The sequence below is a fragment of the Triticum dicoccoides genome, chromosome 2B (genome assembly GCF_002162155.2).
Source record: "Triticum dicoccoides isolate Atlit2015 ecotype Zavitan chromosome 2B, WEW_v2.0, whole genome shotgun sequence".
NCBI classification, from domain to species: domain Eukaryota; kingdom Viridiplantae; phylum Streptophyta; class Magnoliopsida; order Poales; family Poaceae; genus Triticum; species Triticum dicoccoides.
This window is the reverse complement of record NC_041383.1, coordinates 449,655,068-449,679,478: the sequence shown is the minus strand read 5'-3', so window position 1 is coordinate 449,679,478 and position 24,411 is coordinate 449,655,068. Positions and strand designations below refer to the sequence as shown.

The 24,411-nt window shown below is 39.5% G+C and overlaps 1 protein-coding gene across 3 annotated transcripts; it reads right to left on the bottom strand.

Annotated features, from left to right (window-relative positions):
- Positions 1–16,337: 16,337 nt before the first annotated feature.
- On the bottom strand, positions 16,338–24,405 carry LOC119364139 (protein MEI2-like 4). 3 transcript variants are annotated; one of them, XM_037629557.1, is made up of 14 exons: positions 24,245–24,405; positions 23,578–23,671; positions 22,590–22,931; positions 21,773–22,173; positions 21,533–21,691; positions 21,235–21,351; positions 21,015–21,163; positions 20,054–20,145; positions 19,512–19,973; positions 18,610–19,249; positions 18,419–18,503; positions 18,255–18,323; positions 17,800–17,979; positions 16,338–16,945 (listed from the first exon to the last, which is right to left on the bottom strand). In XM_037629557.1, the coding sequence occupies exons 3-14, from the start codon at positions 22,831–22,833 to the stop codon at positions 16,772–16,774; spliced, it is 2,772 nt and encodes a 923-aa protein (XP_037485454.1). In that variant the 5' UTR covers positions 22,834–22,931; positions 23,578–23,671; positions 24,245–24,405; the 3' UTR covers positions 16,338–16,771. The 3 variants fall into 3 exon arrangements, with proteins under 3 accessions (XP_037485454.1, XP_037485456.1, XP_037485455.1); XM_037629559.1 differs by having other exon boundaries at positions 22,590–22,883; positions 23,579–23,671; XM_037629558.1 differs by having other exon boundaries at positions 23,578–23,661.
- Positions 24,406–24,411: the final 6 nt, after the last annotated feature.

Below are 24,411 nucleotides of genomic sequence, written 5' to 3'. Positions count from 1 at the left end.
CACTTGGGAGCCTCCGTCAAGATTGTAGAGTTGAACCAAGGAGTTTGTACGGGCAAGGAGATCGCCTACTTCATGAAGATCTACCCTAGTGAGGCAAGTCCTTCATGGGCGATGGCCATGGTAGGATAGACAAGGTTGCTTCTTTGTGGACCCTTCGTGGGTGGATCCCTCCATGGACTCGCGCAGCCGTTACCCTTCGTGGGTTGAAGTCTCCATCAACGTGGATGTACGATAGCACCACCTATCGGAACCACGCCAAAAATCTCTGTGTCGACATTGCGTTTGCTCCCTCAAACTTCTCCCTTTACCTTCATGTGCAATGTTTTACATTCCGCTGCTATACTCATAGAATTGCATGTGTAGGTTGATTGCTTGACTTGTGTAAAGTTGCTAAAATATGCCAAGACTTAAAATTGGAAAAGGCTAGATTTTTATTTGGTCAAGTAGTCTAATCCCCCCTCCCTCTAGACATACTTTCGATCCTACACTTTACTTGGCACTTTATTGAAACAAAGACAATAAAACATGATTACTACAGTAGACTAATCATGTGAACACACAAAAGTAGTAAGTAGAAGTGTTAGGTTTCTTCCCAACAAGCGCTTTTCTTTAATGCATTTTAGCTAGGCATGATGATTTCAATGATGCTCGCATAAAAGATAAAAGTTGAAACGTAACAAGAGCATCATAAATCATAAGTTCCTCTCTCATAATAATTTTCAGTAGCATCATGAATAGATTCATACATATAACCATCACATTAAGCATTCTTTTCATGATCCAGAAGCATAGAAGATTTATCACTCTCTATGGCATACATGTCATCATAATAATCATCATAAGTAGCAACTTTGTTCTCATCATAATCAAGTGAAATCTCTTCCAAAATAGTGGATGTATCACTAAATAAAGTCATGACCTCTCCAAATCCACTTTCATCAATATTGTAATAAGATTCAACACCCTCCAAAATAGTGGGATCACTACTACCTAGAGTTGACACTCTTCCAAACCCACTTTCATCATTGTAATCATCATAAATAGGAGGCATGCTATCATCATAATAAATTTTCTTATCGAAAGTATAAGGAATTAAAGGATCATATTCATTATGCAAAGCATCCCCAAGCTTGGGACAAGCATTATTTTCAGCAAATAAATCTTCAAACATTTCATACTCATCAAACATAGCATCCCCAAGCTTGTGGTTTTGCATATCATCATAATCATTCTTATCAATAGCATGAATGGCACCAATAGTATAGCAAACATTATTATCATATTCTTCCAAGAAAGTGCCAAAAAGATATTCAAGATCATAAAAGACATGATTGACTTCCCAAGCATAATCATTACAACAAGTATTAGGCATCACAAAATCATACTCAATATCATCATCCTCCATCAACATATTTGATTCACTTTCATGAGGCACAATGGTGATAGGAGCAATATTACTTGGGAGAGTTACCTTTTTAGCTCTACCTTTTCTTCTTTTCTTTTTCTTCTTCACCACCTCACATGTGGGTTTAATCAATTTTTTCGAGCTTCTTATTGAAGAGATTGATTGGATAGGAAGCTCCTCCTCGTTACCTGATTCATCATAATAAACACTAGGAGGGTATTGGGAAATATTTTCCCTTTCATTAGTACTCTCTTCATACTCTATTTGTTTTCTTGTCTTTAGATATTTGGCAATATAAGGATTCTCAATGCAATTTACCGCACAAAACATATAAATTTCCTCTAGATCAAAATCAAGAAATCTATTGAGATTAAATTTTGGAATACCCTCAGTTATATGTTTCATTTCTTCATACCCCAAAAGAAGACTAAACTCTTTATGATGCTCAAGGGAAATCAAGTTATAATTTTTTGACATGATTTGATGATGAAACAAGTAGCATTGGAGGTTAAAATGACCATGTTCATTGCAAAGTTCACAAGGATGGGAAAAATATTAAATCTTTCAGCACAAACATCTAGCCTCTCTTGCAACTTTTTCGTTTGTAAATATTTATGCTTCTTACTAAATCTATCTTCCCTCTTTGGTGTTCTTTTGCACTCCCAATTCACTCCGCAAAAATTGACATTCTTATAGGAGACATCATTATCATGACCAATGCAATCATCATTAACATCATGGATATTCAAAGAATTCATACTAACAACATTGCAATCATGCTCATCATTCAAATAATTTGTGCCAAAATTTTTATTGACTTCTTCTTCTAACAACTGAGCACAATTTTCTGAACCATCATTTTCAACAAAGATGTCATAAAGATGATCAATAATATGATGCAACCTCAATTCCATTTTTTATAGTTTTCTTTTATGAACCAAACTAGTGCTAAAACAAGAAACTAAAAGATTCGATTGCAAGATCTAAAGATATACCTTCAAGCACTCACCTCCCCGGCAACAGCGCCAGAAAAGAGCTTGATGTATACTATGCAAATTTATTCTTGTAGACACGTGTTGGGCCTCCAAGCGCAGGGTTTTGTAGGACAGTAGCAATTTTCCCTCAAGTGGATGACCTAAGGTTTATCAATCCGTGGGAGGCATAGGATGAAGATAGTCTCTCTCAAGCAACCCTGCAATCAAATACAAGAAATATCTTGTGTCCCCAACACACCCAATACAATGGAAAATTGTATAGGTGCACTAGTTCGGCGAAGAGATGATGATAAGAGTGTAGTATGGATAGTAGATATGAGTTTTTGTAGTGCGAACAATAAAAAACAGCAAGGTAGTAAATAGTAAAATAGAGCACAAATGGTATTGCAATGATGGAAAATGAGGCCTAGGGTGCATACTTTCACTAGTGCAATCTCTCAACAATGCTAACATAGTTGGATCATATGATTATCCCTCGTTGCAAAAGAATCACTCCCGATTTCCTATCAGTGGAGAATAAAAGATAGAAATTGTTTGTAGGGTAAGAAACTATCTCAAAGCTATTCTTTTTGATCAATCTATCCTAGAGTTCATACTAAAATAACAACAGCTATTGTTTCCGATCGATCTAATCAAGAGTACATACTAAAATAACACCATATGATACATATCAACCAACTCTAATTCACCTAGATACCCCAATATCACCGCGAGTACCCGTGAGTTAATTATACGGTATGTATCAAACAATTTAAGATTCATAATACTCAATCCACACAAAGAACTACAAGGGGACCCCAAGGAGAAAAGATAATAAAAACGTGCATCAACCCCTATGCATAGACTACCCCAATATCACCTCAGGAATTCGCAAGTTGAGTGCCATAACATATATCAAGTGAATCAAAATAATACCCCATTGTCACCACGGGTATTCATATGCAAGACATATATCATGTGTTCTTAGATATGAACAGTCAATCTGACAAGACAAAACTTCAAAGGGTAAAGACTCAATTCATCACAACAAGTGTAGAGAGGGGAGAAACATCATATGATCCATCTACGTTAACAAAGCGCATGATACATCAAGATCGTGACATCTCAAGATCGCGCAAGAGAGAGATATTAAACACATAGCTACTGGTACAAACCCTCAGCCCTGAGGGTGGACTACTCCCTCCTCATCGTGGTGGCCACCGGGATGATGAACATGGCCACCAGTGATGATCTCCCCCTCTGACAGGGTGCCGGAATGGGCTCCTGATTGGTTTTCGGTGCCTACAGAGGCTTACAGCAGCAAAACTTCCGATCTAGGGTCTCCCTGAGGGTTTTCGGGATATTTGGGAATTTATAGGGCGAAGAAGGGGTACGAGAGGCCACCAAGGTGGGCACAACCCACCAGGGCGTGCCTGGGGGCCCAGGCACGCCCTGGTGGGTTGTGCCCCCCTTAGGGCACCCCCTAGGTGCTGCTCTGGCCCAATGGTTCTCTTCTGGTCCATAAAAAATCCACAAAAAGTTTCAGCTCATTTGGAGAACTTTCATTTCTGCACAAAAAACAATACCACGATAGTTCTGCTGAAAACAGCATCAGTCCGGGTTAGTTCCATGTAAATCATACCAAAACCATATAAAATTGTTGTAAACATGGCATGAATATTTCATAAATTATAGATACGTTGGAGACGTATCACATGTCTGTACAAGCAACTTACATGAAGGGTCCGAGGGGAGCAGAGAACCCTAGCCACCGCCACATCACCAAGAACGGGAGAAGGGAGGATCTGAAGAACTTTCGAAGATCTTCTTAGTCTTTGGTTTTTTCATGTCCATCATCATCATCGCCCCTTTCATTATTCTAATAGGAATTCCAATTGGGAGAACAATTGTAACTTTACTCAATCTCATCTGGAGATCAAGACTATTTGAATTATCCATTTCCTCTTATTGTGGATCTTCACAGTATTATCGATATGGTTTTCATGGGTTTTATATTCATTGTGATTGATTCCCCTCTTATTATGTGTGAGTAATTCCGCTAGGTGTGGGAGATGTAGGTAAGTGGTAACATTAAATTGTTCCTATTCTATATGTCACCATTTGCATACGTAGTAGTATGATATATCTAGTATATTGCTATGTTGTGGTGAACTCTATGTGCGTTGTCCAATGTAAGGGCCCAGGCAACATTATATCCAGACCTACATAGGTAACATGTATTTTTTAGGGAATCTGTGACCTCTGACGTGACAGGCGGATATATCTGTGAGGACCGAAGACAAGATGAGATAAAGGTGATCCATTGAACTTAATGCTTGGTTCCGGTCTAAGGACCTTAATTGTGGAAGCGACCACTCTGTGGCAATGGAGAAGTAGGATCAAAGAATGAAATATAATCCCTAGTGGAGTTTCATAACCCTAGGGAGAATCGCCTATAGAACACGTATATCAAATGCAAACTGGTATTACCGTCGCATTGGCACATTATATAAATTCTTGCTATGAGCTGAAATCTCTCCTCACCTAATCTCTTCATTGCAAGAAACCCAACGGTAGTTTTATTCACGTTATTTACCTTTATTAGTTCTTTTAGTTGTTACTACAATTCCCTTTATATTGGTCAAACTAATTTATTCATGATTCAGGATAGTAATGATATTTGCAGAATCTCAAGCAGTTACTTCACATAAGAATTGTGACATCTAGTGTGTGACAGAAACTCTACCTATAAATACTCTCCTCCGCTCTTCGTTGGGATGATTACTCATTGGTATACTTCTGCGAAAGTGCTACACTACCCTGTTTGGCTTGCAGGCATCAATTGTCTGAAATCAATTGATATAACACAGAGTGTTAACATGTTTTTTTGTTCTTTAGACCATGAGAGTATCGTAGTCACTTATTATAGTACAATGAGCTTTGGGGTTGCTCAGACGTCATCTATAACGCAGTGACCTTAACGGCAACTTACAGGCTCATCAGAAAGTTTGACAAGGGACTAGATAGCTCGAGAGTGGAATTTGCTCCTCCGACAATTGAGATATTCTTAGGTCCCTCTTGGTGTGACGACATCCATCATCATCTGGCCAAACACACTTGACTATGTCACGGGGACACCGTAACATATCAACGAGAAAGAAGAACAAAACTGGTAATGAGGAGAACGGTATAGTGAGCATGTGTATGACTCAAGAGGATACAGATACATCTCACCTCGGGTTTTATGAAGTATCATGGAGCATACGGAATATCACATAATAACCAAAGGTTCACACGAGTTCCATTCATGTCATCATAGGGATCGATATGGACGTCCACGGTTCCACTATCGGACATTGAACAAAGGGGGTTTGTTCATGTCTATGTTTTACCTAACCTATAGGGTCACAAGCTTAAGGTAATCATGATCTATTGAGTGTTAGTTGGCAGTACTATCAAGGATTTATTTGTTAAATAGTTCCATTAATATTCAAAATAGTTTTGAGAGGAACCGGAAGCGTTTGGGGGTCAACGAAAGGGTTTCGGAGTTTATCGGGCAATACCGGGTATTACGGATAAATAATATATAGGTGGGAAATGTTTCCTGAGATGTTAAATTACTAATAAAAGGCTCTAGTAATTGTCAGAGGGCTTTTATAATTAATTAAATATAAACGGCCCTTAACACGCCAAGAGGTGGAAGGCAACTTGGGCCACAAGGGCCCAACAAGGGCGGTGCCCCCTTCTCCTATTAGAAAGGTGGGAGGGAGGCCGAATTGGGGAGGGATTCCCCCTTCCCATAGCCGGCGCAAGGGGGGTGGACTTTCCCCCCTTGTGTGCCACCCCTCCTCTCCACTCCAACCTATATATACTAGAGACTTTTAGCACTTTTGAACACACAAGTTTTGGAGCCTCCTCTAGTTCTCTAGTTCTCTAGTTCTAGTTCTAGTTGGTCCTAGTTGATCAATTAGAGTTTTACCTAGATCCTCTAATCTTCACAATTAGAAGCCCAGTGTGGTACTAATCTCCTACCTCTAATTCTCTGGCGATGATTAGCTCTGGACGGCGAAGCGCTGCCGAATCATGAAGATTGTACGCTTGCAACTCGTAGAGAGGTCATGCTTTCGGTCTTCCGTTTGAGGGACTGTTCATGGGAGGTTCGCGGGTTCGCTCATCTACGGTTCGAGGGACTATAAGTACGATCTACACCGACTCATCTTCTTCCGCTACAACTCGGAGTCGGTAACGATCGAATCCAAACCGTTAATGCATCTTCATATTGTTCCTAGGTGATTGTAGGGCAAATTTTTTGTTTTCTACAACATTTCCCAACAGTATTGGCCGTGACTGTGATCCTAGGACCTCCTAGGTGTCAAATGTAAGGTGGCCGCACATGAGGCGTCCAGGTGGGCCGACCCATTGCACAACAAAGCGGGACCATGATGGCATCGTCCGTCTGCTGCCTGTGCATTTTGACAACAATGTGGAGCAATGAGCGTTAGATATGAAATGTGTGTGATCTGAGCATATATTTCTGGCGTAAAGCAAGGGGTCCTCTGCCTGGTTGTTTTTTAGGCCCATCTAGTGGGTGGTGATTATCGTCTCACAATATAAAAAACTAGTGGGTTGTAATACAAAGGAGAAGGAAACGAACAGAAGGAAAGAAAAAGAAGAAACAAAGGAAAAGGTCGGGAAGCTCCAACGTCGTGAACTTACGAAGAAACATGAACTCATTTCTGCTTCATGTTTGTCTGTTCCTCTCTTCTTCCTTCATCTTCTTCCTCTAGACTGTATAACATGTACGCAAGTTGTGTATTGGAAGGACTTGAACCACTTAGGTGTTATAGGTCATCCATGGAGGGAGAGGAGTAAATGTGGTCATCGCCGGCCTCCACCATTCCCCATGGTGGGCAGCAACATAAAAATAATGTATGATAGAAACTTATTAGAAAGGGACAACACAAAGGACTTCACAAGTGCTATTCTTGACGCATATACAGCACCCACTTGGGTGATCGCCCTCTGTGATGTTGACCCTTCCAACTTGGACATAAGGGGGAAATATCTGGTGCACCGGTGCTTATGATGCTACAGGTGCACCAGACCTCTGTAACACATTTTAAAATGTTCCAAAAATGTGGGAAAATTTAGCACATTCACACAACATCAATATTTGTTGTCGCAAAATTTAAAATCAAAATTTGATACATTGCTCTATATACAAAAATGTCAAATTTAACACTGAATAATACGTAGTAGAAGTTGGGCTTTAGATTTGGCCCATTATCACATTGATGTCATTCAAATTTTGATTTGAAATTTCACGACAACAAACATTAGTGTTGTCTGAATGTTCACAATTCTTTTCATATTTTTGGAACCTTTTAAAAAGTGTTATGATGTCCAATGCACCTGTACCACCACAAGCATTGGTGCACCGGATACGTTCCCTAGACACAGGACGGCGGCTCACCTTCTCGCGGCCACACCAAACACATTCTACAAATTTAAATTATGGACACCTCATGGCATTTTTGAAAGAGTTAAGGAGGGAGGAGGACCCACCCTGAAATACAAGAACTGCACTATATGTCTAAAGTTCACCCAGGTCAGTCCTATTTGGCGTGTAGATAATTGAATAGTGACCTAGTGCCTACCTCCTCGCTCCTCGCAACATCCACTTGGGCCAGCCCTACTAGTTCCTTTCAGGTTTTTCTTTCTATGTGTTTTTTCTACCTTTTTCATTTTCATTCTTCCCTTTCTTTTTCATTTTTTTAGTTTTTCCTTTCTCTTTGATTGTTTATTACTTTTTATTATTTTCTTTTAACGTTTTTGTTTTCATTTTTTCCTTTCCTTTTTCGTTTTACAAACATATTTCAAAATTGTGAACATTTCTTGAAATCTGGAAATAAAAAAAATCAAAATGGGAAACCATTTTTAAAATCATAAACTATTTTCAAATTCAGGACGATTTAAAAAGAATTATGAGCATTTTTTGAAACTCATGATTCGTGAACAATGTTTTGAATCGCCGGCCATTTTTTAATCAATGAACATTTTTGGAAATTTGGGAACTTTTTTAAAAATTCATGAATATTTTTTTGTTTTAACGAACATTGTTTGAACTGCATAAACATTTTTCGAATAAGCAAATATTTTTAATCGATGGATTTTTGTCGAAATTTGGGAAAGATATTTGAAAGTCATGAACATATTTTTGAATTTGGGGAGCAATTTAATTCGCGAACATTTGTTCAAATTCATGAAAAACAATTAATGCGTGAACATTTTTTATTTTGCCAAACATTGTTTTCAAAATCATGCACTTTTTTTGAATGCAAACATTTTATGATTTCCTATGAATTTTTTGAATTCATAGCATTTTTTAAAATCAATTTTTTTTGGAAATTTGCACCTTTTTTAGAAATCCCAAATTCTTTCAAAGAAATAGAACAAAATTTGAAAGGCAGAAAAGAAAATAAAAAATAGGGAGCTTTTTGTCCCACACATGGGCCAACCCAAAAGATGCTGGTGCGGTGCGCGGGTGACGGGTGTACATTTGGTTGATACTCGGCGCGCTGGTCACGAAATGGGAGGTCCTTCGCGACAGAAGTATATATTGCTAAAGGCGAGACTTGCTTCCATCTCGCCTGAAAGGTTCACGCATAGGAAAACGCTTGGGGTCGGCGCGCCGGCTGAACTTTGCGTTGGTAGCTTGGCTCGCGCAGTGCAAAGCGCTAGGACCCACACACCGCTTGACGCTACCTTATCAATCACGATGCACTCTCCTCCACCCATTTTCTTCTGCCCCCAAACACTTTTGTGCTCCTTTTTTTTCTTTTCCTACATAGTCGTCGGCGCGGCACGCAGCTCCATTCCCCATCACCGGTGAATCAGCTGCGGCGGCGCCTAATGTTTGACTCTTGCGAGCCGCGCAGCGCGGCAGTGTAACCCTGCTTCCTTAGCGCTGGAGTTAGTGCTGCCACAGCCAGCGATGAGGCGGATGAGCTTTTGGTACTGCAATCAGCTGCGCCTTTCGACGACGGAGTTGTATCTGTGCAACGCCGAAGCTGCCATCGGCGTTTTTGGAGCTGCAAGGTTGTTTTTTTTCCTTGCGATGCGAGTTTTTTGCTGGAAGCGGAGATTTTTATTGTTGGAACCGAGTAAATTTTTTCTTTGAACATTTACCAGTGTTTCTAGTTGCTCGTGTCGTTTTTGCTGGAACTGTAGTTATTTCTTGCTAGAACTGGTTTTTTGGTTTTGCTTCATCTGACCAACAGCGGTTTTGGGGAGCTAAAAGGATGTTTTGTTTGCTGACACGAATTTTGCTGCAACCTGAGTTTTTTTTTGCTGGAACCTGAGTAAATATTTGCTTCAAACGTTTTACCGGAGTTCTAGTTGTTCCTGTCATTTTTGCTAGGATTGTAGTTTGTTTTTGCTGGAACTAGGTTTTTGTTTTGCTTCATCTGACCAACAACGTTCTTGGCAGCTACCGGGTTAGGTTGTTGCTGAACATGTTTTTAGCTTGAACCTGAGTTAATTTTGTCTAGATTCAGAGTGAATTTATGCTTTCAAACCTTTTACTAGAGTTCCTAGTTGTTAAGATTGTTTTGCTGGAACTGGATGTCTTTTTTGCTGGAACCAGTTTTTTATTTTACTTCAAGTGACCACCGAAGTCTATTTTGGGGCTGAGGTGATGGTTTCTTCGCTGGAGCGGTGCGGGTCAACGACGACGAGCCAGGCCGGCGGCACCATGCTATCATGGGTGCCGACCTCGCTCGCGGCCTGGTGGACCACGGCGGACCATGACGACCATCATTTTTGCTGGAGGACGCAACACCAACGAAGGACGCGACCTGGGCGGAGAATAGAACGAGCATCGACCAGATCTGACGGTTAGGGGGCGATTAATTCGACGGCTAGCGTGTGACCAGCCGAAAAAATTGAGCCGGCGCGCCGGCGCCTAACACTGGTCTCACGCATATGGGCTGGCTCGTTCGTGCCGTCGCTCGCTCACTCGTTCTATGTGCTGCTTTCCTCCGGTGTTTTTCTTCTACTTTTTCCTCTTTCGTTTTTTATTGATTTTCTTTTATTTTGTCATCCGCTTTCTGTTTTCATCATTTTCCTTCATTCTTTCACAGTTTGTACCGGTTTTCTTTCCTTTTATTTTTGTTTATTTATTTTTTCCTTTTTTATGTTTTTTATTCTATTTCTTTGTGTTTCTTTCATTTCTTTGTACAGTTTTTTTATAGAATAAGAATATTTTTTCAATACACATTTAACACTTTTTATATACGTAATTAACATTTTTGACAACTTATACATTTTATGTCTATTTTTTCAATACACATTGTACATTTTTCTGTACACACCAGCAACATATTTTATAGACCAATAACATTTTGGAAATACATGAATAAGATTTTGTAAAATATTATTTTCGATGTTTTCCATAAACACTGTACATTTTTTGTGTACATCAGAACATTTAATATGTAGACTTTTAATATTTTCCAGATACATGATTAAAAAAATTGAAGCATATATTATTTATGTCTAATGTTTTATACACACTGTACATTTTTTATATACATCACAAAAAATATGTAAAAGTTTAACATTGACCAAATACATGATTAACATTTTTTCAGCTCATATAGTTTATGTCTACTTTTTTCCAAACACATTGTACATCTTTTGATACATTTTTCATAGAAAAAAAATCATATACATCATAAACATTTTCTCTATGTACATTTAATATTTTTAAATGCATAACGAACATTTTTTAAAAAAATAATGAAAGAAATTGTTCTTTAATACTTTTTTCCATACACATTGTATATTTTCGTTTGCGTCGGAAACTAATTTCCTGTACATGTTTAACATTTCTTAAATTCATGATTAACAGTTTTCAACTTTTCTGTAAAATGAATTTTGTAATAGACATATTCATAATATTTCGAAATACTAACAAAAGCAAAAAAATGAAAGAAAAAATGTGAAAGAAAATGTTCAAAAAAACGATGAAAGCCCGTGTTCATGCTGGACCGGCCTAGTTGGGGAGAGTTGGGCGGCTGCCTCAAGCGAGATATCCTATTGTCTCGCATTTAGCGAGACATAGGGTGCCCGACCCTTCGCCACGGACCTGGGGGGATGAGAGAAACGTTCGCTCAAGAACCTGACCAGATCGAACCATGGCCCATCAGCGATTTGACAAGACTCCTCACAAAAAAGTGACATTGATCGTCCAACAAAAAATAGTCTTAAAACCCAATGATAGTAAAAAAAAACACGCCAAACACATATTGTACAAGAAAATTTACATTTGCAGTACGTGAGAACTAAATCTTCCCTATCTTGGAAACAAAAACAAAGAAAACATAACAATTATGTTTGAACCTAGGCTGTCGTTGTTTCGTCAGATTCTTTAGAATACGTTGTTTCATTAGATGATGGCAAAAATATATATTAAAAAAGAACAATTATTATAATAGTCTTAGGAAACATATATTCCCATGGTATGTTCAAAAATATAAATAAAATTATGGCAAATTACCGTTGTTCGTTCAACGAAATGTGCACAAAAAGGAAATTTGGGTTTGTAAAACAAACTTGTCATGTTCCAAAAAGAATTGACCATGTTGCAAAAGTTATTGACCAAGGTCCAACAAGTAAAAAAAGTCATGTTGCAAAAATAAATTTGGCATTGTAAAAAAAATTGCCATCATCCAAATGTAAATGTGGCATGGTAAAAAAATGTGTTCAAAATATTGTTTGCCATGGTCCAAATATAAATTTGCCATCGCACCAAAAATAAATTTGCCATGGTTGAAAAGATAAAGTTGCCATGGTAAAAAAAATCAATTTTCTGTGATCCAGAAAATATAAATTTGCCATGATGAAAAACAATTTGCCTTGATACATAAAATTAAATTTGCCATGGTTTGTGAAAACAAGTTTGCCATGTTCCAAAAATTGGTCAATATGGTCTAACAAGTAAAAAAGCCATGGTAAAATAAATTTGCCATGGTCAAAAAAAATTGACATGATAAAAACAAGAAATTTTGCTATGATACATAAAGTAAATTTCCATGGTCACAAAAAAAGTTTGCCATGATACACAAAGTAAATTTGCCATGGTACATAAGAGCAAATTTGCCATGTTCCCACAAACTAAATTTTTCATTATCCAAAAAGAATTTCGTTCTCTAAAAAAGCATGGCAAGTTTTGGAAGGCACATGGGGGTTTACGAAATTTAATTTTTTACCAAAAGATGGCAAATTTAGCAAATTCTCATGGGCAAATGGCAAAATTAGGAGATTTATTCTTTGAAAGAGATGGCAAAATTTGGCACGTGGCAAAATTAAGAAGATTTATTCTTTCAAGAAAGATGGAAAAATTAGGAGATCTTAAGCCATCATGTGACAAAAACAAGGAAATAACTACGGACTATCATGGGTCAAAAAGTTAGTTGCCATGGCGACAAAAAATGAAGATGTCATGGAAAACACATCTTAATTCAAACATGGAGACGAACAAACATAATTTTCCATGGGCACATAACATAATTTGACGTTGGTTGATTTGGGGCTAGACTAATTTGGAGAATTTACATGAGTACATTGGAAAAAATAGGAGATCTTAAACCATCATGTGACAAAAACAAGGAAATAGCTACTAATTGTCATGGGTAAAAAAGTAGTTGCCTTGGCGACAAAAAATGAAGATGACTTGGCAAACACATCTTAATTCAACATGGAGACAGCAGAGTGTGATCGGAGACATACCACAACTCAACTTAGAAGAGAATGAGATGTTGTCTACCCCTTTCACTGAGAAAGAGGTGTTCGAACTAATAACACAAATGAAGCATAATAAAGCGCCCGGGCCAGATGAGTTCCCGGTGAAATTTTATCAAAAATGCTGGCATATTATAAAGCGAGATCTTATGCCTATGTTCCATGCTTTGTTCGATGGTCACTTAAATTTGTTTCAGTTTTGGAACAATAACGTTGTTGCCAAAGAAGGTGAAAGCTATTCGCATTGAGCAGTTTAGACCGTTTTGTCTTCTCAATGTTAGCTTTAAGATCTTTACAAAGGTTGGCATGAATAGGTTGACTCAGATAGCCCATTCGGTTGTGCAACCAACTCAAATTGCATTCATGCCAGGACGATAAATCCTAGAAGGGATTGTAGTCTTACATGAAACGTTGCACGAAATCCATTCAAAGAAACTAGATGGTGTTATCTTTAAAGTGGATTTTGGAAAAGCGTATGATAAGGTCAAATGGCCCTTCCTTCAGCAAGCCTTACATATGAAGGGGTTCAATGAAGCTTGGAGATCTCGGGTGGACTCATTTGTACAAAAAGGCAGTGTCGGGATAAAGGTCAATGATGACATAGGTCATTATTTCCAGACATGTAAGGGGTTTCGACAGGGGGATTCCATGTCTCTTGTGCTTTTTAACATCGTAGCAGATATGTTGGCAGTACTTATTAGTTGGGCTAAAGAGAGTGGCCCAGTAGGAGGACTTGTTCTCGATCTTGTAGAGGGGGCGTCTCTGTCCTACAATACGTGGATGATACTATTATATTCATGGAACACGATCTTACAAAATCTAGGAATATCAAGCTTATTCCATGCCTTTTTGAGCAACTGTCTGGACTAAAAATCAACTTCAATAAAAGTGAATTGTTCTGCTTTGGGAGAGCTAAAGAAGAACAAGACGACTACAGAAACTTGTTTGGTTGTGAAATGAGATCCTTACCATTTAGTTATCTAGGGATCCCAATTCACCATAGATGGTTAACGAACAAAGAATAAAAATGTATAGAAGATAGATTTAAAAAAAAGATTAAACTGCTGGAAGGGCAAGCTAATGTCTTAAGGAGGTCGGTTGGTTTTGATTAACTCGGTTTTGATGAGTTTGCAGATGTTCCTCTTGTCTTTTTTTAAAGTACCGATAGTGGTACGGAAAAGATTAGACTTCTACTTCTACAGATCCCGATTCTTCTGGCCAAGCGATGAGGCCAAGAGGAATACAGATTGGCTAGATGGGATATCATGTGTAGACCAAAAGAACAAGGTGGGTTAGGGATAGAAAATTTAGAGGTAAAGAATAGATGTTTTCTTAGCAAATGGCTATACAGACTATCTACTGAGACCGAGGGCATGTGGGTACAAATCTTGCGAAATAAATACCTACAACGGACTCACCCTTTTGGAAGGGGTTAATGAAGACAAAAGTAACTTTCTTCCCACGGGTGAAGTTCCTAATTGGTAATGATACCACTACTAGATTCTGGGAGGATACATGGTTAGGGGAGATGCCTCTCGCTTTGCAATACCCTTCCCTGTATAATATTGTGCAATGTAAGGAGGATTATGTCACCACAGTATTAAATTCGGTACTAGTTAATATCCAATTTAGGAGATCCCTTGTAGGGGAACGTTGGAATGCTTGGTTGCACCTGGTCCTTAGGTTGATGGATGTTCAACTTTCAGACCAGGCGGATACAATTAGATGGAAGTCAACCACGAACGGAATTTTCTCTGTGCAATTCATGTATTTGGACTTAATTGATTCCGGGCCATTGTCGAGGTCTTTGCACATATGAAAGATTAAAGTTTCGCTTCGCATCAAAATCTTTATGTGGTTCGTCCACAAAGGAGTTATTGACCAAAGATAATCTGATAAAAAGGAATTGGATGGGTAACCCTAGGTGTTGTTTTTGTGATCAAAATAAATCGATTAAACACCTCTTTCTCGAGTGTCCACTTGCAAAATTGTTATGGCGATCAATTCATATAACTTTTAATGTTCATCTCCCATTGCGCATAAACACGATATTTGAGACGTGGCTTAATAAAGTAGACATACACATAGCTAAACATATTCGGATATGAATATGTGCACTATTCTGGGCTATATGAAACACTAGAAATGATATGATTCTTAATGGGACAAAATTCACTAAATTTTTTGCATGTTATCTACAGAGCTATAGCCTGGATCCATGTGTGGTCCTTACTCACTCATGCAGACTACATGGAGCTTATGGTTATTGGGTGCAACCGCTGGGAGATGATAGCATGGCTATTTTCAACCGATTTGGATAGCGAGCTCATAATAGGCTAGGTGGGTGGGCATCATAGCATGTTCTTTATCACCGGATGTGGCGTTTTCTTGCCAGGTGTGGCACTTTACAGATTTATTTATTTTTCCTAGTGCTCAGTTTTAAGCTTCCTTGGAACTTACTACATCTGTCTTGATTTATTGGTTTCTATTGTATTTCGTGACAAATTTTGACCGTAGATTGAAGTGGTTTAATTCGATGCAAAGCGAAGAACCTTACCAGGACTTGACATGCCGCGAATCCTCTTGAAAGAGAGGGGTGCCCTCGGGAACGCGGACACAGGTGGTGCATGGCTGTCGGCTCAAGGAAAGTAGATATAGATAGGAGCTTATGCCTTCAAAAAAAATACACTAGAAAAATACACTAGTTTCTTAAATTAAAAATAAAAAAGCTAACAAAATATTCATGCATGTCATAAAAATTATTACATTGAAAACTATGTTCAAACACGAATCCAACGGTATATTTTTATTGACATGCATTAACATTTTGTTAGTTACGTCTTTAATCAAAATTTGACACAAACTATAAAGGGGACCTATAAACTAGGACATTTTGTTAGTTAAATCTTTGATTAAAATTTGGCACAAACTATAAAAGAGACCTATAAATCAAGACGGAGGTAGTAAGACCTTGTTACGTCTTTTAATAATATTGCTGCTGCATGCATCGACTGATGCAGAGGCTAGAGGAATTCCTCCTTTTCAAAAAAAGTAATAATAACAGCAGCAGCTACGGTGGCACCGCACAGGGGCTTCATTCCGACACCCAAAATCGAGATCCCCACAACACGGCAGCACCGCACACGCACAAGAAATTAAACATCAAAACAGTTTCAAAAGACGCTGCAGGGCACAGCCTGCCTTTCATACAACAGCACCAATACAGTGTCGGCTGTCCCCGTCATGCATTCTTACTAGGAAACCCTGTACAACGCTGGGTTACACCTTACAGTCCAAAATCTCAGAGAGCTCCCCACGAGTTTTGCCTTCCACGGCCTTCAGTTAATACACGCATATAGGCTCAGGAGAAACTGGGAGCACCCTCCGTCCGTTCCCTTGCTTCTACTCAGCGACAAAATTTGCAGCCTCTAGGGAGCCTCTGGTAGCCCACGACATAGAAAGTACTAAATAGCTACAGACTCCGAAAACACCACAAGCAAAAAGAGGTGGGAAAGGATGGTAATGTGAAAACTGGGATTGCAAATGTCAAAAAGGTTGGATGTTGATGTTGTGGTTAGTGCTTCAGCTTTCAAGCTGTGGTTGGGTCAGCCTCCTTTGAGTAGCCTGAAGCGTGGCCGCCCCCGTTGGAAGGAGTCCAATTGTTGGCAGAAGATGACAGAGTGTCCCGGTGACTTTCTTCGCAGCTCAAAACCCTGGATCGCCCAGGCCTAGAACGGACGTGTGTTCCCATTGGAAAAGGTTCCTGAGAAAAGTTTACAACAAAAACATGGTCAGTTCAGACTCATGATCGGAGGTAAGAATGGAAATAGTGGGTGGGATGAGTTCAATCTATTGGGGTGTTTGGCATGGGATATGCAGTTTCATATACCACAGTTTGAAGTCCAATCAGAACGGTTGTTTTTTTTAGACAGGTTGAGTAATAATGTTAAAAATACAAAAAATATATACACACAAAATTAAAGTAAAGCCTATCTCATTATCAAGGGGCAATCTTGTCATGTATGCACTATATTCTCTACTCCAAACTCATAGCCCTGCCTAATGTTAACAAGATGGTTTTATTTTCCGCTCCCTAACCCACAATGTATCCCAATTGTGCATCAAACACCACCATATGCGAAGAATATGATGAGCCTATACAGCTATATGTATCATTAAAAAGAACATAGCAACACTAGGAAACAAGAACTATGAGCCTATGCTTGAATCCTCAGGGACCTCCTTGATTCAAAGGATTTAGAATGAATTGAGGATCGTGTTCCATGATTTGTAGGATTTTAATTAGTAAGAATTTTTCCTGAGTATTTCTTTCCGCGTCAATACAATTCTAAAGGAAAGAAATACTCAGGAAAAACTCTGATGCAGCATAAGAAAAAGAAATACATACTAAACTGTGTAAGAAGGCCTACTGCTTAATTTCAGATGCAAGATAATAAAAATATAATGATATAAAATTAGATATGTGTGTGGACTTCACCGATCATGTATTGGATGGGCACACAACAAGACATACAGGTCATCGAGTTAGTAGTACCCAGTCAGGTGCCCTACAGAAACAGTAATGCAGCAAAGGATATGGACAATCAGATAACATACTTGATCCCCTGCGTTTGGACCATCTGAGTGGAAAAGTATAGGGCGGCAGCGTTTATCCTCATTCATCAAACTTGAATTTTGGAAGTGCGCAATTAGAGATGATTTTCCTTGGATTCTAGCATATGCAAGTGATGCTACCTTCTCGCTATTGAATTTCTCCCACCTTTTCCCATGAAATATCTGAAAGAGACAGGCATGTATGTTGTTCATTTATCGACTGACATTAGGTAAAATAATGCTTAGTGCGTGAAACCAGAAATGGTAAAGGTACTACTGACTACCTGACATGCGATATCCAAAATCCATGCAATTGTAGCATGATAGTGTAATACAGGTGGTATGGAAAAAGAAATGAGGAAGGAAAGCAGAGGGCGCAAAATCATATAAAAATGTCAACATGAAGCTCTATCTAATACACTGCCGGCATTTAATAACTTGTAACATCTCACTCTCACCTTATAGAATGGAACAATATGCTCAGGACTTATCATATTGATGAATGCGTAGCCCACATTGCATTTATTCTGAAAATGCACATGAGCACCATTAGGTCGTTGTATGCAAGTAATGTCGAACCAAGGATAAACATGCAACAGCTGTTTACAAAAGCTCCATTCACCTTAAAGTCAATTGGAAGATAGATAAAATCATAAGTTCCCTTGTGATTTTCATCAATAGCGGTCAAAAGCATCTTAGAGGTGTACCTGAAATACCATTAAGGCAATAGAAACATCAAAACATGGCGTGACTTCAAATAGAATGACACTTGCACATAAACTAGAATAAAATCAGAAAGTCCCAGATGTATACTTGTTTGGGATGTTCTTTATCATTAATGTAGTCCGGGAATCCTCGCCGCAGACTATACGCTCAATGTCTAGCTCATACTGCCTTTTATTATCCGATTGATTAGCACATGACTCGTTTCTTCGGCTCCTTGCATGTTCACCTGGTGAATCAAATGAAGATGGAGGGGGGCCTATATGACCCCTTCCATGAAACATATGCCCCCTCTGCTGAGGAGATCGAGCACCAATGTGTGCAGGGGACATGGCTTGGTTCCCTCCACTCTGAGGAAACATGCTAGTGAGCTCCAACTGATGCAGATGCGGACTACCAGAGAAACCCATGCTTCCAGCACTCCCAGGATGGAAACTTGGCGCTTCCATCAGCTCCCCTGCATAACCAGTTCTCCTATCCAGAATTGATGGATTGACAGCTGGTGCAGATCCAACATGATGATTCACTGGAAGGACATTTTCAAGCATGCGAGATGATCTTGAAATTCCATGCGCTTGTGTGGGAGGTCGAGATGGTATATTATTGATAAATGATCCTGAGTTCGGCCATAGCATAGGAGAAGAGGTATGATGATGGGAGTTATTTGAATTGTTCCACGCTACTTGGTGGCCATGAAGGGGGCAGCTTCCAGTTCTTGAAAACCCGGGTGCTACAAGAACACAAGGCATGCCCATATAAGCCTAATTGCATTGTCTAAACAGAATAGTTGCAACCTCAAAAATAGTATAATTTAGGTTATGCCAATTACCATTAAGCTATAAAAGCTTCTGTATTATTCATATCAAAACATATGTTCTTCCAAAATTGACATTTTCAAAGAAAATGACTGGAAGGGAAAGAGATGGCAAATGAACCTAATGGAAACAGTGTGTCTCCATAAACATCAGTAAATAAGGCACCCAAAGTAGTACCTTCGGTATGACCAGAAGAATGACCACCAAGGTTAGCAGAACCAACTTTGTAAAGATGTCTGCTCTCCATTCCTTCAGCAGTTCTAGAGTTGCTCTTAACTCCAATGGGTGATATTGTGCCTAAGTTGCAAGAAATACCATTACTTTGGCCGTTGCGAAAGTCAGGAAGGGAATGTGGATTGAAAGCTCCGACCCCATGAAATCCATAATTCAAGTGTCCATTAATCTGTCCACCCATCTTTCCAAGTGAATGACCATTCTCACCGACAGTCGACCGGTTGTTATGCGTTACTGCAGTTGCAATTCTAACAGGAGAGGATATACTTTGCATAGTACTTGAGGGAACATCCAGGAAAGCTCCCTCCCTGAATTGGTGTATTGGTGGCTGAACTCTGGGACGCAGAACCCGAGAGATCCCATGTTCAGGACCAGCGGAAGTCATGGAAGCCATGTTGACAGAACCTTGTATTATGCCATACATAGGTTAGTAAATACGATTAGCAGCAGAAATATGTCTCATGATTTGAAATCAAACTGCATACCGTAGTAAGTTGAGGGCAGACTGTTTGCATTTCCTAGCTTGCATGCACCATACTCTTCCTGCTCCAACTCAGGAGGCCTAAGCAGCGTCAGACTGTTGTGCAAAAACTAGCATTACTAACACAGTTGTAAGAATAGGCATAAGGAAAGTCAGATGCTCTTGTTTCTTCCTCCAAAAATAAAGTTTAGACAAGCATAATAATCCATAGGGGGGACGTTCTGCATCAAGTTCTAAAACACATCTTCCTGCACATCATATGTAAAGACTTTTACACCTACCCAATTTCCTCCAAACTCCAAAGCACAATTCCCTAAAACGAGAAATATACAAGTATACAACCAACTTTGAATTCAAGTGCAAATGCCGACTCTAAAAAATCATATTAAAAGTCAATCACAAGTTTGTGTGTTTAATAACTAAAACATATTTTATTGAAGAGACAGGAATTGCATCAGCCCAGTGTATACTGTATATGTCCATTGACGATATGTTTACCAACTTCACAGTATATGCAAGACCATAAACACCGCTGAATTATATACTTCCTCAATTCACAGATACCCAGATAACTTTATACAAAGTTGATCTGTGAAGGTTGCTCCTACCGACTGGACGGCCACATTCTGCTGCTTCCTGGGGCTTCAGGTCTCTTGCTTCCTAATTGGTATATATAGGTCATTATGCTAGTTTTGGTTAGCTTTTGTCAGTCTTCTTAGCCTTTTTGGTTTTTTGTTTGCTGGTTTTTTAGTTTTTCTGTTCATTTTTTGCTTTCATTGGTTGTACCTTGTGCCATCTCAGTACCTTCCTCTAATAAAAAATAACAGCATTCTAAAGCGTGTTGGAGAAAAAAGAACTTCATGAAGGGTAGCCGACACAAGGTGTGTAATAAGACTCTTCGAAAAGCAAAGGTACTAGAAGCACTAAAAATGGACAGATGCGCAAAATTACGGTCACAGTATTACCGTTTACCGTCGCCCGCGCAGCAGCGCTCTAATCTGATTTTCTTTCCTGCAATATCTCTCATGTTCAAAGCATAAAGTGCAGCTTCTGCTGCTCTGGTATCAAAAAACTCAACGTATTTGTGATGGCCGTTTTGTGATGCCCCGTGAATCTGATAAACAAGGAAGTTAGTATCTGTAGTGTACTAGCTGACATAAGAGTTGGTTAGTGCGCGGCCCATACCGCCTTGATTTCACCATAGCCACCAAATATATGACGAAGATCATCATTAGTTACAGACTGGTCTAGGTTAATCACTGCAAGCGTGCCCTGGTTGTTATCATTCTCCAAAGGGTTCTCCTATTGGAACAAAGTCAGCATTAGAATGTGAACATCCTTGCAAGTATAAATACATTTCCAGTGCCAATTAAGTACCAATACAACAAATAATGGCAAGCAAACATCGTAGTAATATCACATTAAGTAATGTCAAAGCACCACATCATATCAAGACAGAATGGCATTTATATCAAGGAAATACCTTTGGGATGGAGTAATGTATCTCAAGTTTCCACTGCCTGAATGGCTTGCTTTGAAGCGCTTCCATGGCACGTTCTGCCGATCTTATATCATAGTAAGATATCATCACTAAACCATGATGTTTGTAGGCAGTGTAAAGTGTTCGGATGTCTCCATATTGCTACAAAGAAAATAAATGCTATCAGGTGAAATATATTGCCTTCAAAGTTGGGACAAAGTCAAGCTGGAAGATGAAACTTACCTCAAATAGGAGTTTCAATTCAGTATCCTCAACATTGATATTAATGTTTCTAATGGAAAGGGTTCTCGAGGGGTTTTCGCCATACAGTAGGCCATTGAACCCAGTCTGACCGGTGTTGGCTCCACCGTTAAGTTTTAGCAATTTGTTATTTTCATCAGCTTCCAATTCCATTCCACCTCCAGTAGAGAATATATCATCATCAATGTCATCCATGTTATTAGCACGGGCAGGGTGACCCACATTATAAAGAACACCTGACAATAAGTCGTCATCATCAGGGAGGAGATTGCCAATTACTTGTGCCTCAATTTCCTGAGTTAATTCAAAAGGCTCGTCATCTGCATGGTTGAGTTCCTTTTCAGCTGGCTGGCCAACAAGGCCATTCTTAGGTGTTAGTCTCACTGCACATCAGCAAATGAAAAGTAGTTTAATATTAAGCACTAATATTACTGCGGATTGTCTCTTTTCTCACTTGGATTTAGCATGAAAAGCACAGGACAGACTCTCATTTCTCAATTGGATGTAGCATGAAAAGCTCAGGCCAGATTGTCTCGTTTCTCACTTGGATGTAGCAAGAAAAGCTCAGATTTCACTGAAGTGAAACAGTCAATAAAAGCAAACAAGCTTCTTATTAATAAGCAAATAAAAATATTTTCCTTATCTTCTTTTGTTTACCCTTTCCATTATCTACATACTATTATTTATATGAACTGAAGGGAGGAGTACCATATCGGATGGACGCAGTTTATAGTTCAGTGTTATGGAGTACTATAATAAATGAAATAAAAACTGCAAGAGACAAGGATCAAGGGCTTACATTTGTTGTCAAAAATGTCTGGAAGGGAGCTTGAGAAAAGTCCATTCTCATATTGGGTCATATTTAAATGTCCCTTTCTAGCATTAGGAAATAAAGCCAACGGCTTCGAAAATGAATCATGTTGTTGTAGAGGATCTTGATCAGCCCTCCAGGGGGTTGGCGGCAGGTTAACATGCCTTTGATGGCCCAACAACTTGCGCTCACCAAAGGGAGTTTTCTGGTCCATCAACTTGTATGGCTCCATAAGCCCTAATTGATGCACAACCTTTGGCCAATAGCCTTTGGCTTTTCGACCGGAGAAGATGCAGCAGACCTACTTCCCGAAATCAATGTATATTTTTTCTGTTTTTCAAAACAAGAAATAAATCAGCCATAAAAACGAACGCAAACACTGAGCGCAAAGAGAAGTGATGAAGCAACATCAGAATTATTTAATGGAAGAATCATTGTAGGCAGCATCCATGCGCATCTGTCAATAATCGATACCCAATCACCCCTGTGAGACCATGTGCCTTCCAATTCAGCTGCTTCACCCATATATAGCAAGACAGCTACCTTAAGCTACCTGGAAACAACGATACACATCCACCAATCTTGCTCGATCAATTGTCCCATATGTGGAACCTCGGATGCCCCCACATATCCGTAAACTGTAACAGTGTTCTGCTGGGTCACATTTTATTTAGTCCGAGAGAAACTACCCGAAGAATAAACTAATAAGCACCTACAAATTACACGAATGTTCAGGTAGTCACTAACATGCTCAGGAAAACATTCCTGCCTGAAATGTCTAACAGGCCTCTATAAAAAGAATTCGATAATGATGAAGAAATTAACCTAGGTCTAGTTGTTAATGATACTGACCAAGTCACCCCAAAACTGAACCAATTAGTACCCCCTACCACAAAGTAGAGTAAGAAAGAATGCAGTCCATCATTAGACATCATTTAAGGATATCGGGCAATAATGGCTATTGCAGTTGGCTTACCACATGGGAGAAGACGATTCGGACTCCACGGGGAGGTGGAATGGGGGCATGTGGTGCCTCTGCTCCATGATTCTAGCTGGCATCCTGCTAGCACCTTGCAAGATAGACAGATGCCAAGTTTCAACACCTCAGGTAGCTCGACTGAAGCGGATCAAAGAATAAACGCGAGAAACTGCTAAACAAATGCAGTCCCGAGGCCTAGATTTGATCGACCATGAACCCAAAATCGAGCTCACGAGACCGGCTACGGAACACTGGAGAAATTCTGCAAAATTTAGGACCGGAACAACTCGAATTGAACGATTAAAAAAGGTTATGCAAAATTCCGGGCAGAACTCTGTGCTCCCAAACTAATTAGCCATAAAACAGCGCAAAAGACGACGGGAAATTTAATGCTCCTCGTCCTCGACGAGCTCGAAAGAGCACAAGAAAGTTGTGATCAAAATAAAAAGGCAGAAGAGACCAAAATACTGCCCAACCGCATCAAAGTATCCCCCGAACCCGAGCACAGATCACACAAAGCGAGAAAAATACGCACAAAATTACCCCCAAACAAATAACTCCAGGAATTCAAACACCATTTTTCTCCACGAAAACAAAACGCACCCTGAATTTGCATGAAAACCCGCAAAAAAATTGGTAGAAACGGAAGAATTTGTAGGCTCACCAGATCGGCAGTCGAGATCCGCTTCAGCTTGTCGCGGCCAGGAGCTTACCGCAACACGCAACCCGTGGCCGCGCCCGGAAGAGACGGCTCCATGGCGCAAGCCAAAACGGCTCCCCCGGAGCTCACAGGAGGGCGGATCACCCAGCGCGCAGCGACGGCACAGCTAA